This window comes from Triturus cristatus, chromosome 9 (genome assembly GCF_964204655.1).
Source record: "Triturus cristatus chromosome 9, aTriCri1.1, whole genome shotgun sequence".
Lineage (NCBI taxonomy): Eukaryota > Metazoa > Chordata > Amphibia > Caudata > Salamandridae > Triturus > Triturus cristatus.
The window spans coordinates 157,202,716-157,219,245 of record NC_140592.1 but is presented as its reverse complement, the minus strand read 5'-3'; the positions used below and the strand labels follow the sequence as shown (position 1 = coordinate 157,219,245).

Here is a 16,530-nt window from a genome sequence, read left to right as displayed (position 1 = left end):
CAGAAGGAGTTCGAGCTTTAGCGTAGCCCACCAGGAGTCCTGTTTCAAGGCGAGGAAGCAAGTGCACTCATAGGGGCAGATCTATCAAGAACAGGGTTGGGTGGAAATTGTGGAGTTTTACTCAAAAGCTCAGCGAGACTCTGTGGAGTTCCACGATCTGCAGAGTTGTGGCACATTGCGCTGCTCACCCTGATATTTAGTGTCCCAAACTGTAAAATCAGCGCGAACGGCACCGTGCGGCGCACCAGAAGGTGCTGCTTCTTCCTGCCACACACGTATATTTCCTACTCGAGCAGCAACTTTCCCACAGTGAACAGCAGCTTTCTCAATGCGAGTGTTAGCGACCTGCCGTGACAGCCTGCATTGAGATATCTCGCCGGGAGACAGTCCAGTGGTTGATTTTCTCACTCTCAAACTTACCGTTGGCAAGCTACGCATGATAAAAACTCCGCCACGCTCAGTTTGTGGAGTTTTCTTGTGCGGAGTGAGCAAAGCTTCGCGAACTCTGCCAGACGAGGGGAGTTAACTGCCCACCCCAATCAAGAATTCATGCAACACAGCAAGTCACATTCCTGTGCTGCGTGAAAGGGCAGGAATGCGCCATATTGAACATTATATTGCGCATTCCTGTCCATTCCTAGTGCTGGTGCACATTGTGCTGCCTAACTCCAACACTGAGACCCTTGCACCATGGTTCAAGGGTGTCTGTATAGTAAGCAGAATTGTTTTAGTACAGGAAGGGACACCTTCCTGCACAAAAACAATGCTCTGAGAAAATTTCCTCTTTCTATTTGTGCTGCAGAATTCAGCACACACAGAAAGAGGAAAAACAAGCAGAAATAAAAATATTTCTTCACATTACGCCTAACCTGAGGAGATGTAGCACTTTGACACATTCCTAGATCTACCAGTAATAGTAAATATGGGAATGCGCCAAAATCCATAAGTGGATGCGTGGGACCCTCATGCTTCACCCGTGAAATGCCTCCCTGGTGCAGAGTAAGCCAATGCAGTGATTTTTGCTGCGATGCGTGACTCCAAATTTAACAAGCCACTCAGGGCCATGTTAAATCTGACTTAGTAGTTATGCTGTCCTTGCACCTCCCTGCGTGGGTGATGTAACTCAATGATAAATTTAGCCCTCAGTCCCAGCATAAGCTTCACACTGTCAAGGTTTCGCCAATTTAGGGTTTTTATGCAAAACACACTTAAAAATCTCATGTACAAAATGCACACATGACCATATGTCCTTGAGGGAATATATAAACTCCATTGAAAGTCACAAAATATAGATTTTCCTTCATATTAATTTAGATGCAGTGTTCAGGTCATGTTTTGTTTCGAAGGCAGATTGAAGTGTATGTTATAATCTATTGTGTGGCAATGGGGTACTCCATTAGTAATCTGCATATTTTGATGATATATACCAAGTGGAAGAGGCCTACTGTGTTTGCATGATTAGTGAATGACCTGCCACCTCAATGGGGAGATTGAAAATAGCATGCATAACTTAGATATGGTAGTGGTGTGTTTAATTTAGGAGTGTGCAAATTTGCATAGCTTTATGGATTGCAACTCTGTGTATTTTTTTTCTAAAACTATGAAGAGCTGGTATTATTGCATACCGTCTAATAGTTTGAAGGGTAGAGGTTGGTGTCCATAGGCAGCAGTCCATCCTTTCTTTAGTTGATATCTCCAGAACTACCAGACATAATTGTCCAAAACCCCAAACCCACCAAATTAAAGTTAAAGTTGATCCACTTAAAAAATAGTGTTCCTCAAGGTACTGCTGTACTCTTTCTGCCACTTTCCATCACCTGCATCATGGAGCCAGATAATTAGAGGAGTGCAAGACTAACATAATTTGTTTGTCATATAATTATACAAAATGTCACCAAAACTACACAAAAACTACACTTAATTAGGTGAAATGTGAATCTGTCATTAAGCGTCCTTGTATCGTCACTTTTTGAATATACATTTCTCCCAGGCCTACAGATCAGATAACTAGGGGTGGGAGTAACTCCGTGCAGCATTATCACATGGAATTACCCCACAATTTAGCTAGGTTACATGGAATTATGCAAGAAGACTAATTTTGCATTTAGATTTATTTTCTTAGTGCAAAAATGTCCCTTTGTGTCCAAAATGGATGCAAGGGTGCATTTTGAGCTAAGAAACAGGACTAAATGCATCAGAACATCAATAGCAGCATGAGAAACTGCTCACTCTTGCTAAATGTGCACTTGGGGTATGATTTTGTCCACTATTACTCATGGTATTAAGCACTAGTTTTTAAGTGCAAAATGATCCCTCATGTCCAAAATAGATCTGAAGATGAAGTCTGTGCTAAGAAATAGCGCTAAATGCAACAGAACATGAATAGCAGCGCGAGCAGCTGTCGATGCTCACTAAATGTACACCTGGGGTGGATTTCCCCTAACTTACTTGGCATTTAGAGATAATTTCTAAGCACAAAATGGATGCGAAGATGCATTTAACGCTAAGGAAAAAGCACACAGCAGAGGCAGCAGCAATGGATATTCCCTCCAAATTGCTTTTAATTATGTGAGTGAGCATCATCGTGTTATTGTCGGTAATTCTGTGCTAAAGAGTAATGCAGAGTTACTGAAATGTATCTGATTACTCCGTCTAATGTTACAATTTCACCCAGGCATACTGATTACCCATAAAACACAAACCACTACTCTCGTACACACCACACCACGATCGCTGAGAAGGCAGCACTGCACCCTTCCTCTTTCCATTTTCTGCTCCAGGACGCCCAACATGGTGACATAGTGGTCCAGAGAAGATGTCACACATGCAAAAGCAGAGGAAAGGAGGTAAACCTCTCTTTGGTGGTACCGCTGTTAGCTGAAATGTCTCCCATTTAGACCTCCTACCCATACACAGCAAAACTTCACATATCCCTATTGCAGAATTGTCATGACACCACTGTGGCACAACAATGTCTTAGAGAAACAAGGTAACAATTAATGGAAAACAATTATCTCAGATGCCATACTTAAATCAACTAAAGCTATTGATCATATAGTGAACTTCACGTTTTTAAACAAAATTTTGTTTATGTTGCCTCACAATGATCTCTAAATTTGGTAACTTAACATTGACAATAGGCTGAAGACCTTTGAAGAATTGTGGGTTGTTTTTAGCCTTCAAGACACAGTACAGCTTTGACACTTATGCACAATACATGATGGCAAATGTTGAGCATATTTTGGGGTGAGATTAAGGGTCTCGATCCATTGAAAGTCATGATATTCAGGAAAGACCTAACGGGAAAGAACTAAGAGAAACAGGTCCATTAATAATCTGCAAAGCTGTGATTAGTAACATAAATCGGTAATAAGTTACCTGAAAGAACGATTGTCTATGTACCTGGGCCTAGTTGAAAACGCAGTTAGGGACAAGACCTTGGCATTTCAAGGTCCAATTATGTAATCTAACTTGAGATTGATCCTGTTTAATTCTTGCACAGGATGTATTACCATGTAATCAAAATGTATAATATACGTCTGACAATGGATCCCACATGTACTAAATGTCAGGAGTATGTGGGCTCCCTCTACCATGCGATTTGAGAGTGATCAGTTTATACAAAATTTTGATTGGAAACTAAAGCACAATTATCATTCACTTTCAAATATACAGTTGAATGTTACTCCACGTTTAGTTATTTGTGAAGTGTGGGAAGAAATAGATCTGTTTAGATACAAGAGAATGTTGTGGGCCTTGGGACTAATGCTAGATAGGAGAAGAATTACACAAACGTGTGGTAACATGCTGCCCCAGAGTACTCAACTAGGCAACAAATAATGGAATGGTGTATACGGATGGAGACAGCTCTATAGGAGGTAGCATTATGACCTATAAATAGGAAGAAATGTAGATGGTGTGCAGAAATGTCTTGAATTCATTGAATGCATTTTTGTGATGTTGGTGGTTTATGCTCAGTGTCAGGCACATGAAAGGTACCATGTTACTTGAGCAATGGATTACATTGTTTTCATGAGTGAAGTTATTTGATGGAGCTGACCTGTGTAGATCGAAGAAGAATATTAATGTTACATAAGTAGCGTGTATGATGTTCAAGTGCAATGCTACAGTATACATCCATTTTACCTTGATTGCTACATATATTGGTGAAAAATGTAACAACATAAAATCAAAATTGTTAGAAATGGGGTTTCTCTTTGGCTAGGGTATGCACCTAAGCCAGTCAGAACCCACCACTCAAGTCAGGGTAAGGGAGTTACACACACAAGATAATCCCTGCTCACCCCCTTGGTATCTTGGCAGAGCAGTCAGGCTTATCCCACAGGCAATGTGTAATGCGTTTGCACAACACACACGTGTGACACACTAGGCACCCCACAAAAGAGACTCCACACAAGGTTATATACAAATATCCTTTGTTTTATATCTAAAACACATAGACCACCATCACACAAATCACTTTGCCACTACACAATGGTTATTACATCACATGTAGCGCACTGAAGTAAATACACCTAAGTTGCACCCGTCATAAATCACTTTGCAATAAGGCAATTGTCATAATCATAACAGTTAGTGCAATAAAGTAAACCACTGTAGGTAGCACACGTCATGGCAACATTATCACTGTGCATGAATACCACCTTACCATCATCAATGTGCCAATTTATGCAGTTCCTGCAAAGGAGATGCTTGTTATCCCCTCATTGCCAGGTGTGAAACCACATACTCAGGATATTAGGGCATCGAACTGAAGTAGTTAGATCATGCATGAATCACTAACTTTTACTGCACTGAGTTCCCCAAAATACTGCGGTACAGGACTCCCCAAATATCACTGTACATGAGTCCAAATATCACTGTACATGAGTCCAAATGTCACCATGGACGTACGTGGTGCAGCTTCCCTGCACTCCTACAGCAAGTTGTACGGGGTTTTGGTGCGTGCTTACAAAACCCTCCTTAGCATTTTCATCAGGCCCCTTGGGCCAAGGAGGCAATTGCGGCCATAAGACCCAGGGGATCCAGTAACTTTCCCTGGGGGATTGGGGGCCTCCATAGAGGTCTTACCCGGTAAGGTCAAAAAGAATTAAAATGCCCCCAAAGGTCTGCGACGGGACCGCAACCTGCTGACAAGCGCTCAGCTGCCAACCCAGATGTGGTGGAGGGTCCAGCCATGTCACACAGGTCGAAGGGGCCAGCTGTGCCCCTTGTAGGCCCACACTCACTAGGACCACACTTCAAACCACACCGGGACTGCTCTGGGTCCCGCCTCTGTCTCCTCAAGGAGACCCACTGCCGACGGTGGCCTTCTCTTACCCTTCCCAATTGAGAGGTGGTCGACTAGAGCTCAATTGGAGGCTCCGGTACCTTCTGGGTGTGGCTGGCTCCAGCTTCCTTCGGCGGTTGGGCCCGCCTGCCCCTGGCATCTGCAAAAATAACTATTGATTGACAGAATGCAGAACAATGTCATACATTCACCCCAGTACAGAGATCTGGGCCTAAATCCATCGTTTTTTGCTCACCATGCCATTCCAGTTTGGACCCAGCCATATGCAAATCAGTCTTGAACCGGTGGCCAATGGGAACAGTCCAGCCCGAACTGCCAGGCTAGGTCCTCCCTGGACTGGAAACAAGCATCCCAGGACCAGCTTCGGGGTTTCACCCCTCTTCAGCCAGGATAGCTTGATTCCAGTGGAATGGAGAGCACGGGACTCACGTCCGAGCATACCCGTCCCACTCGGGGTGACAAATGCAAAAATAACTTTTGATGGACAGAATGCAGAACAATGTCATACATTCACCCCAGTACAGAGATCTGGGCCTAAATCCATTGTTTGTTTGCTCACCATCCCTCTGGCATCGGCATTGCCCCAGCAATGCAGCGGAACCCCTGCCTGGGAGCCATAAATACTTTGCAGTCCAGGGCCACGTAGCAGAGCCATTGCTGCAAGTAAAAAAAACATGCAGGACCGTCAGGGAGAAGGAGAACGATCCCTTCACCTCAGCTCTTCCCTCCCATTGCTCAAAGAGAAACAAAGGAAAACCCAGAGAGGAAGGTGCAGTGCTTCCTGCGCTGCAGGGCAAACTAAAGTGCTCCTCATGCGCTTTCACTTGTGACTGGAAGGGGCAGGACAAAGAGCTCACCACACGCTGTTTGCCCAATTTAGGACAGTCCAGTCCTTTCTTCTGCTCTATACAGGAACTACATCTGCAGGCCTGTCCAACCCTCACAGACATCAGGGGCAGCGCTCCTCACACAGTTTCTCCAGTTCTCCTCTCAGGCAGGTAAATTGGTTTGAAGTCTTTCTTTTTCCTGTGACTTCCTAAAGGAGGCAAGCACACACAAGCCCTTGTAGATTCCCTTCACAAGCAGGATACCACAGCAGGGCAAAAGATTCAGTCCTTTAATTCCACCATAGACAGAAGCAACAACTCCATGCCAAAGCACCCCTCACTCAGAAAAGGCAGCACACCTCACACAGTCCTTCCTCTCTTCTTCTTGGCAGGGTCCTCTAGTTTCATGAAGTAATCTAAAGTCCTGGGGTTTAAGGTCTCATACTTATACCCCATTTTTATCATTATTCTCTTTGCTGTAAGGATCTCTGTGCCCAGTCCAAACCAGTTCTGTACTCACTAGTGCAGCATGACCACAGTGGGCGGGGACAGCATTGTGAAAAGGAGACACAGCCTATTCAGGTGCAAGCTAAACCCCTCCCACCACTCTAAATGCAGCCATTGTCTATTCAGCCCATCTATGAGTCACCCAGGCAAGGCACTTGGTTTTAACCCCTTCGCTGCTGCGGACATTCCGCTGCAGCGCTGGGGGGGGCAGGGGGGCAGCGCGGTGGGCCTGTGCTCATGACGGAGCCGTTCCGTCATGAGCCACAGTTGAGCTGTGCTCATGACGGAACGGTTCCGTCATGACTCCGCCCATTTGCGTTGTCCCCTCGCACAGGCGGGGAAACAGCGCCGCGTAGGCGGAGCGGCCGCCAACGGGAGTGTCATGACGGAACCGTTCCGTCATGAGCACACGGCAACCGTGGCTCATGACGGAACGGTTCCGTCATGAGCGGGGAAGGGGTTAACTATATCTTGTGACTCCACATTAAAATTTTAGAAGTACAACAAAGATATTTTTAACTCACTCACTTACAACACTTTCACACTGTCAAAAAAACAGCTCCGCTGTAGTTACAGGCATCGAAGCACACTCGAGTGGCACTCGGCCACTTGGGTGGACCCCGATGATGAAGCATGTCACCAACTAGGTTGGTGAGTGAGGGGTTTCTTAAATAAAGAAAGAATCCTTTCTTTATTGTGTCTTTCTCCATCTCCACGAATCACTAGGACACTGGGTCCTGGGGTTACTCCCTCTTTGTTATTGGATCTCTCTATTTTCACCCATTTTTTCATGAGACAGAATGAGGCACATGGGAAAGGGTGTCCTGTACTGGTCATTAGAAGGAGGGACACTCATTTTGTTTTGGCAATTGAAACTCTGCTGAAAGTGAAAAAGGTGATTTCTAAAGACTTTGTGATTGTGACCAATTCCTAGCCAGAAAACACTTCTTTTGTACTGCCTTGTGTTTGAGTCAAACAGAGATGGAGGTGCTAAACAAGTGTGGGGTGTCAAGCAGGTATTTCGTACTGTCAAGCTTAGCAGGGCAGATTTACTATGGTTTTTCATCGGGGTTACATCACTTTTGTGGCGCAGTACTGGCACAAAATAATTTTGGGTGATTACTAAGCCAGTCAAAACACTTTGCGTGGGTTAGCAAATACAAAGTAATGGTATTCCTTCCTGCACAAAAAAATCCTACCCGGAACACAGGTACCTTTGCACCATGGTTCAAGTGTGCTTGCATTGGCGCTAGGCTGTCTCAAGTATGCTAGTGCAGGGAGAGAGCTGATGAGCGCCATAACATAGTAGATATGGTGCTTTTTATCTCTCTTCAATTCATGTAATGGAGCAAAGCAACTTGCCTTGCTGTCTGTAAATCTGACCCCTTAATTTGTGTCTGCTTCCTGATAGCATCTTTCTAGTCCCTATGTCCTGCCCACTTGAGCCACATGTGAGACATAACCTGTCAAAAACCTCTTGGAGCAAAAATAAGAATATTTTCTTCATTGAGTGAGGAAAATAATCAGTGGATATCCTTCATTGTTAATTCTTCATCATCCACAAAATATGGATAGCACTAGTAAGGCACATTTTGTTACTTTCAAACTGTAAGATGATTCAATTTAATCACTCAGAAGTAGGTATCGAACACTGCATTTTGTGTCATTACTATTTCAGGGATCTGGTCTTTGTATTAGCCAGAACCATCATTTTTCTTACATGCTTAATAAACCAACTGTAAGGAGATTTACAAAGGATAACAGTTAAGAATAAATGGCTCACCTTCCAGGAATAATGTAAAGCCAAACTGAAATACAATAAAACAACAACAACACAAAAATTAACCCCTTCGATGCTCATGACGGAACGGTTCCGTCATGAGCATCGGTTGAGCTGTGCTCATGACGGAACCGTTCCGTCATGACCACGCCCGCGCTAGAACCCTTCAGCACCGCGGGGGAATCCGCGCAGCGCTGAAGGGGTTAAGGGGCTGATTTTGAGTTTGATAGACAGGGTTCTTTGTCACAAACGTGGCAGTGTGCCCTGCCCATGAAACTGATGGTCCACCTACTGTATTAAGGTCGGATGGACCTTTTTGACAGAGGTGTCCCTGCTTGCTCTGCAATCAGAACCCTACACCTATGATCCGGTGAAGTTGGGGTCCATACATGTAGGTGCATTAGACCATTCACCGTAGTAAGAGAAGAAGGTCTGATGTATTTTGTTTTCAGTTCGGTACAGCCAGGGAAACTCAGGCGGTCCGAAGGAGAAAAAATAAATCCTACCACACCTTCTGGGAATTCTCCCAGGTTATCATGGTCATTAGTATTTATTTTGCAAAACGAGAAGCATGTTTGGGAGTTTGTTTTAGAAAAACAAAAAACTTTATTGAAACATGTTGGCCACTCAGCAAAGTTTCCATGTAACTGCAGTTGCTTATTTAAGAGAGATCTATGCAGGGCCAGCGAATATCGGTAAATATCTTGGGTGGTAGTCTAGACGGGGTGGCAGAAGTAATTAACTCGATCACCCTGACTAATAGTGGGATGCCCCCCATAGTCTAAATCAAGACCCACGTTAAGTTATGCATAGCTATGTTTTAGTGCTTTTAATGCTTTTGGTCTTCTTGACCTTTCTCTCATTCTCTTTCCCTTTTTCCCACACAGCAGTTCTCCTTTGTTCTGCAATAACGTGGAATTGCTTAACTTCATTTTGTCAGAAAGATACATAGATTATTATTTAACCTTCCTGATAGTTCCAGAAATACATTTCCTGTTATGTCAGGATGTTAGATCTTGCATCTGCTCTGTCCTACAAGTTTGGGCTATCCAAAGATATTGGAGTAGATGCCTCACTCACTTGTTTCATGCTTCATCATCTGTACCTATCCACACACGAGTAAGATGGTACTATCCATGGAATGGGAGTTCTTAAAGCAGCAAAAGTGGTTAAGCAGGGATCCAGGAGAGTGATATTTAAAAAATACCTCAGAGGTATACCCAAAATGTTTTTCTTTATTAGGAGGGTACCCGGGGTATAGATAAAAACGTGAGTTTTTGGGGTTATATTGAATGCAATTATCCAATTATACCCTTGTTTTGTGCCAACATGTCTCGGCCCTCCCTAGGAGCCCAATCGGGACTGGGGCCTTCGTCAGGGTTGTGTTTTGTGAATCCCTGCTTTGTCTTGTGCATGCACACCATGCACACTCATGAGGCCTAATGCCCTCACCTGTCTTGGTTCTTTTTCTCCAAAGGATTTTTCTCTAGTATGTTTTTTCAAGAGTCATGCGGTTTGTGCGGGTGGTGCCGTCTTGTAGTCACACATTCGTAAAAGAGCGAGGCACCGCAGGATTAACTCGGTCATGCCGCTCTGACCGAATCGGCGGCGGTCGGAGTGGCATGACCAAGGTAAAACATATGTTGTCCTTCTCTATAGGTTGTGTTGATATTTAATAAGCATAGGACTATCTGGGGAGCTGTGGAGTGGAGGATGTTATACCTATATATTAAAGTCCGTGGGGAGTTGAGAGACTAATCGAGATCCAGTAAATCAAGTGGCATATTTACATATTTGCATTCTTTTCACTTTGCTACAATTTTTCAGGCTGAGCATCAAGTGATCTGCCCAGGAGCAGCACAGTTACATCACACATCAAAGTATGTAGATATGAAGTTAAGAACATTAAAACTGTAACTACCTATGTATACTGACATCCACAATATTGTGGTAGTCAACATGCTGGATACAATATTTGGTCACTCAGTATTGTGCCATACTCCCAAACAGATAAACTGTTAATTCCAAACATAAAAATATGCTTAAATAATAAGTACCTGATGTAGAGTTTGGCAGATGGGTACTCCATCACAAAAGTAATGGATATCCCTTCTGCCTTATTACAAGTTCATTAGAATATAATGCTCTTGTACTGTGGTGGACTGGATATCTGGCAGATGTGTGATGGAGTAACAGTCGGCCAAACTCTAAATCTGGCATAAGTGTCTACAATTGAATGGAGTGAACACACTTTAAAGCCATTGTAATTTTTGTATGTCATCATGCTACAGTTAAATAGTAAACATCAGTTAGCAGCTAAATAATACTTAGTGGCTATCAGCCATGACAAACAATAGGTTTTGAAGTTATGATTATAACGTGTAGGTGGGGGGTGACTAGTGCCCAGAGCTCAAATAATGCCTAATATTCATATAATTGTGCCATATGATACATTTCACTGATGAAAAGGAATGTCAACCTCATAGTAATTTGAGGCATAAAACAAATCAGCACCTTCTGGGAAGGTGTGGGTTTAGAAGGCCAAGAGGTATCTTTTACCCCTCCTGGGCATTTGGCTTCCAACTCCTGGCAGCCACGCGCCTGTATGCCATATGAGGGGCATTGTCTATGAAGTGTGTGCAATGGCTCTGATCAGCGGAAAGCAGGCCAAAAAGCCCATCACTAAAGGTGGCAGGGGGAACAGTGAATATGAACCGTCACCGAGCCGCCAACTGACTCTACAGAACTAGAGTGCAGTGGGAATCAGATTACCATCAGACAGTGGTCCAATTGCTGTGGAAATTAGGGCTTTGGCATAACTCTACAAGATGTGCTTTACCACCTACAGGTGTCACGGATTAACTTGGTTCAATGCACTAGTGATGAATGTGAAACACAAGTTATTGTAGACCCGCCAAACACATAGAAGTATTGCTTTTGGGTTACTAACAATTCCATAAAGGGATCAGGGGCACCGTGGAAACAGCAACAAACCTTACTTCATTATTCACCGTATCACACACATGCACAAAGAAGAATTAAGACTTTTATGTTAAAAGTTTTTATTACTATAGGAATAATCTGTTTCTCAGTACATCTAAATCAACTACACAGAATATCATAAAATCAGCAATGAGGCACGTTATAAATAACGAGAACAAAATAATAATTTCCATCATTGCTAAAAAATGTTATCTAGAACCTAACACCCTAATGCCTACTTTTATGAGCTATACTATGAATAGTAACTTGCAATGTAGACTTTCTTGAGGAGAAGAAACGCACTGCATAACTTGTCGCAGGCAAAGGCTGTCTTTATCAGCAGAGGCATGAAGACAGTGTCCCCTATGAACAGCAAACACCCACTGCAGTAACAGTCAGTGGGTCTTCTTCCAGGACTTGGCTTTATTGGTGAGAAACACAGGTGATAATCTGGGCAAAGAACCTCTCCTGACAAGTGATCAAGCAGCAGTCCTTCTATATATTAAATCCTAAATATTTATATCTTATATATATTCAATCCTATCAGACATTGGAATTTCTGCCACAAATTGGAAAATGTTTGACACAGATTATTCGTATCAAGTTATGCATCCCATTTGACGATAGAAAGCAAAAGGATGTAAATTCAGACTACATTACTCTGATTGTATGTCTGCATGTGTTCTTATTAACCTTGACAACGGTGAGGAGGAGACATTTGGCACAGATGAATGTTGCCTTAGATGTATATATGTCATTAATCAAAGAACTTGATATTACAGGTCCTAGAAAGATAAGGTCTGGCGACATCTGCGTTAAAAGACATACATGACAATGATGCTGCATAAATTAGGGAATATGGTGGCTTTAATTGTTTTAGCTAGGAAAGATGGCAGTCTCCATGATCTAAGATGGGTCGAGGCCCACGTAAGATGGAGTCGAGCTTAGTACATTTCCCCACAATGCACCCACTACAGCCATCCCTCGCCTGCCGAAGGAGTGCCTGAGTGGCACAATGTCATTGCTTAATGAGCAAATTCTATTGTATCACTCATGTTTCCTTCTCTGCATAGCTCTGACATTATTTGCCTTTCATGCCTAAATCTTTGGGTTTTTTTTAGGGGGACCTTTACTTCTTCAATTATATGTTATTCGCCTTGCTAGGGTTGATCTGAGGTTTGCCATAGGTAGTCAGATCGGATAAGAAAGTCTGGAAAAATACTTAGGGCATCCTGAAAGTCCTCAAGAAGAAGACACGTTTTATTGAAGTTACTGGGCTGCTCCCAGTGGGTGAAGTGGGGGCGAAGGAGCTGATATCTGGGTTAGGTAGTGCTACAATGGGGTTTTCGTTGGTGATGCTGAAGTGTAGAGAAGGGTGGCATTCCATTCTGAGGCTTCCCTACTTTTCAACCTCTCCTAGCTCTGCCCCTTTGTGGTCAGTCCTATCCTTTCTGCCTTAAATCCTGTAATGAACCCAGATCTGTTAGTCCATTGTGCAGTTGTTAATGCCAATTATGTAGAATTATGGACCAAACACAGGTTCTACATTTAGGAGTGATCACAAGAAAGCCTTAAAAAACTCTGTCAAGTAACTCACAGAACACCATTACACTACCTACACCATCAAAACATCTAGCACTAAAATACTGATCAAGACACTAGAGAATGTCTGCAGAAAAAGAGGAACATGATGGAACCACAGAATTTCACTGAGATTTTGGGAAAATGAAAAACCTCCTTTGCGCGCTAAGCCAAAATCTAAATAACATTCAAAGAAACAGACAAGAACTGGAACCAATGGAACTCAGGTTTTTAAATTTTTTTGTTTCCAGTTCAGTTGTATTTACTCCAATATTTATTTCCCTTAATGTTTTATTTTAATCTCTTATTGGAAATCTTCAACCAGTTACTCTTTTTTTCCTTTTTTCACTTTCTGATGCTAGATCATTTCGGGGCAGATTTATGTTTCCTGGCGCATCCCTGCAAATCAGCAAGGATGCGCCAGGAAAGATGAGTCACGCAAGTTTACCCTTGCGCCACACATGATGCGCCGCATTTACAATGCGGCGCATCATGGCGCAGGAATAAACAGATGCGTGACGCATCCGATGGCGTAAGGTTGGCGCAGTGCTTCAGTTGCGTCGCAAGCGCGACGCAACTCCAGCACTGTTCCAACCTACCCTATCCCTAACATGGTGCGTCAAGCCTTACGCCTGCTTCAAGCAAGCGCAGGGTTTTGGCGCATCAACGTTGGGAAAGTGACTCAGTCAAATCTTATAGATTTGACTGAGTCACTTTTCAGGGGCGTTCCTGCGACGGAACGCCCCCCCCTCTGTCGACACGCCCACGTGAAACCTGACGCAGGTTTTACGTGGCGCAGGGCTTTACATCGTGACGCATCTCCATAGATGCGTCACGATGTAAATATGGCGCAACGTGGCGCAGTGTTTACACCGCCGCTGCGTCACAAAAGTGACGTAACGGCGGCGTAAAAGTGGCGCATCTCCAATATAGATCTGCCCCTTAGTCTCTGTACTGCCTGTCCCAATTCATCCCTTCCTGATGTCTTTCTAACACTGTCCTCTCCACTTCCAAGCAAAATCTACATTCATCACCACTCTGACTGGATGTTTAATACTCCCAAAAGCTGCTCTAGATGTTTTACGAGTCGTAGACTTTCATTTGTGGCCCCACATTTGGAGTTCAGGAATGGAGTGTCAGTTTGAAGAGTTTCTTTCTTCCAGAATGAATTTAGTAACACCATGTATCCTTAGCAAGTTCATGAAGCTCATCTGCAAATGATTTTGTTTCCATTTTTATCAAATCCGTTTCCAGGTTTATGTAGATTTTGTAGATTCGACCTAAGGAAGATGTTTTCCTATTCTTCTTTGTTCAATCATAATCACTCATCCCTTGTATTTTGACCACACTTGGCAATGGGACAAATTCACAAAACGTAGACTTCTGTCTAAGTTTATTACCTTTGGGTATTCACAAAGGTAAAGTTACACGGGGGCAGAGCCTCCGCCTCAAGTGCAGAGGCTTCACCCGAGACTCTGTACCTGTAAAGTTAGTACTCATAACTTTACCTTTGTGAATACCTAAAAGCAGTGGCGTCCCATGCAGGTAAGTGCAGAGCGGGGTCAGGGGTGAGGGGTGGTGAATGTGACAAACGACGGGATAGGGAATGTAAGCTAAAGAAATAAATAAAACCACTTACCTGGGGCTCGCCGAGTCAGCGATGCGGTGAGCACAAGGTAAGTGGTCTTATTTATTTATTTATTTTATATTCCCTATACCGTTATTTGTCACTTTCACCCCCTCCCCTGCCCCATCCCGCACTTACCAAAAGTAGCGAATTTAAAATAAAGTCTAAGTTTACCTGTGTGAATTGGACCCAATATGTCTGATCAGTTCCTGTGAAGGGCTTAGTCCTGATTGTGCTACAGTTATATCACTTGTATTTATTTAATGTTAATGTCAGTAGTGTTTCAATTATTATGCCTTTCCTATATGTCTCATTCTTCATGTTGGGAATATTCACGTGGTGGCAAGGTCCAATAGTTCTGAATGCATTAAAGCTGACTTCTGTTCCGCTAGTAGATTGTAAATAAGTAGACATAAGCTATTTATGCCGTAGAGAGACACAGGTTAACAAGGACCCATTGATTGTATACTTGTGAGCAGCCATATAATCATATATTATTCTTAAGTATATGTTTTTAATTAAATATATTGTCTCTGCAACAACTAGTTACAAACCAATGTTTCATCTTTATTTTTTCTGCAGGTGTACTGGTTTTGGTTTTGAGTGTTATGTCAATAACACATGCAGTATGGGGATGCCCAGAAGTGTGCCAGTGTCACAAGTCACCCAAGATGGTTGACTGCAGAAATCGAGGATTTGATGAGATGCCACACAATTTATCTGCGGATACTCAGGTCTTATACCTGCAAGATAATCTTATCAGAGCAATCAATCGAACATCTTTTATTAAAACACCCTGGCTCAAAATCTTAGATCTCTCAAATAATTCAATTTCAAGTCTGCCACCAAATACATTTCACGAACTTCATCACTTACAGATTCTAAATGTATCAAGAAACTTACTTCCTTACCTTGAAAGCAAACTTTTCACGCCACTTACAGACCTCAGAGAACTGGACTTGTCTTATAACTCTATTGGAAATCTTCCTGAGTCTTTGGGAAATTTTTCAAGAAACCTAACCTTTATTGGAGTCAGCCACAATCAACTTCAAAAGATAGATAGATATTTGCTTGATTCTCTTTCGAATCTGAATATCTTCCTTCTCAAAGATAATCCCTGGCAGTGTAATTGTCATCTTATTGGTCTTAAACTGTGGCTAGAGAGCTTCTTGTATCGAGGTGAGTACTAAGACATATGTGATTGATAAGATGTGGTCCAAATCCACCCAACCCTTGAGAAAAGTAATTAAAAGAGTTGTAGCTAGTGACACACATACCTTAATGATGTCCAGCTCGCTTTTTAACAAAGTGTTATAATATGATATAGTATGTATAAATTGGACAGCTCATATAATTCCAGACTCCAGAAGTGTTAAGTGCACCCAAATAACAACTCTGTGTCTAGCTCATCAAATTAAAACATTCACTTTCAAATCTGATTAACATATCATTTCAGCATTTGATCATTTTGTGTATGTATCTCAATATATATATAAGAAATAGTATGGCCACAATTACAGAGGTAGCCAGAATTGCTATCTCCTAATGGCATAGCACTCTAGTGATCAGGTCTGGCTCGGTGTCCTTGCGCCTGAATTTACCAGGTACTGGAATAATTGGTTGATTTTACCGCCCCAAAAATCTGGACAGTAAAATCATTTAAGGATCAGAAGGGGGGTGTGCACCTAACAGGAGGGAGACCTGCCCAGCATTAGACCCTTTTATGGAATCGAGGAAATATGGATTGCTTCCTGCCACAGCACAGTCTGATCTACTCACAGACATTGTTCCACACCTATTCATACTCATCCATCGTACACAGGCCAACCTGCTCCCATTGGCCACCTAATACAAGCAGGTGGTAATGGGAATTGTTAGACCTGTCAGCATGAGGGTGGTCAGGGCTTGTAAATTA

At 42.8% G+C, this 16,530-nt stretch overlaps 2 protein-coding genes across 4 annotated transcripts in view; one reads left to right on the top strand and one right to left on the bottom strand.

Annotated features, from left to right (window-relative positions):
* Positions 1-16,530, bottom strand: part of CACNA2D3 (calcium voltage-gated channel auxiliary subunit alpha2delta 3) — a 2,334,275-nt gene that overhangs the window by 425,274 nt on the left and 1,892,471 nt on the right. The window lies entirely within an intron of this gene.
* Positions 1-16,530, top strand: part of LRTM1 (leucine rich repeat transmembrane protein 1) — a 74,538-nt gene that overhangs the window by 1,743 nt on the left and 56,265 nt on the right. The window contains exon 2 of the mRNA XM_085624640.1: positions 15,198-15,794. Within this exon, the coding sequence (XP_085480766.1) occupies positions 15,198-15,794 (597 nt within the window). The remainder of the gene's footprint in view (positions 1-15,197; positions 15,795-16,530) is intronic.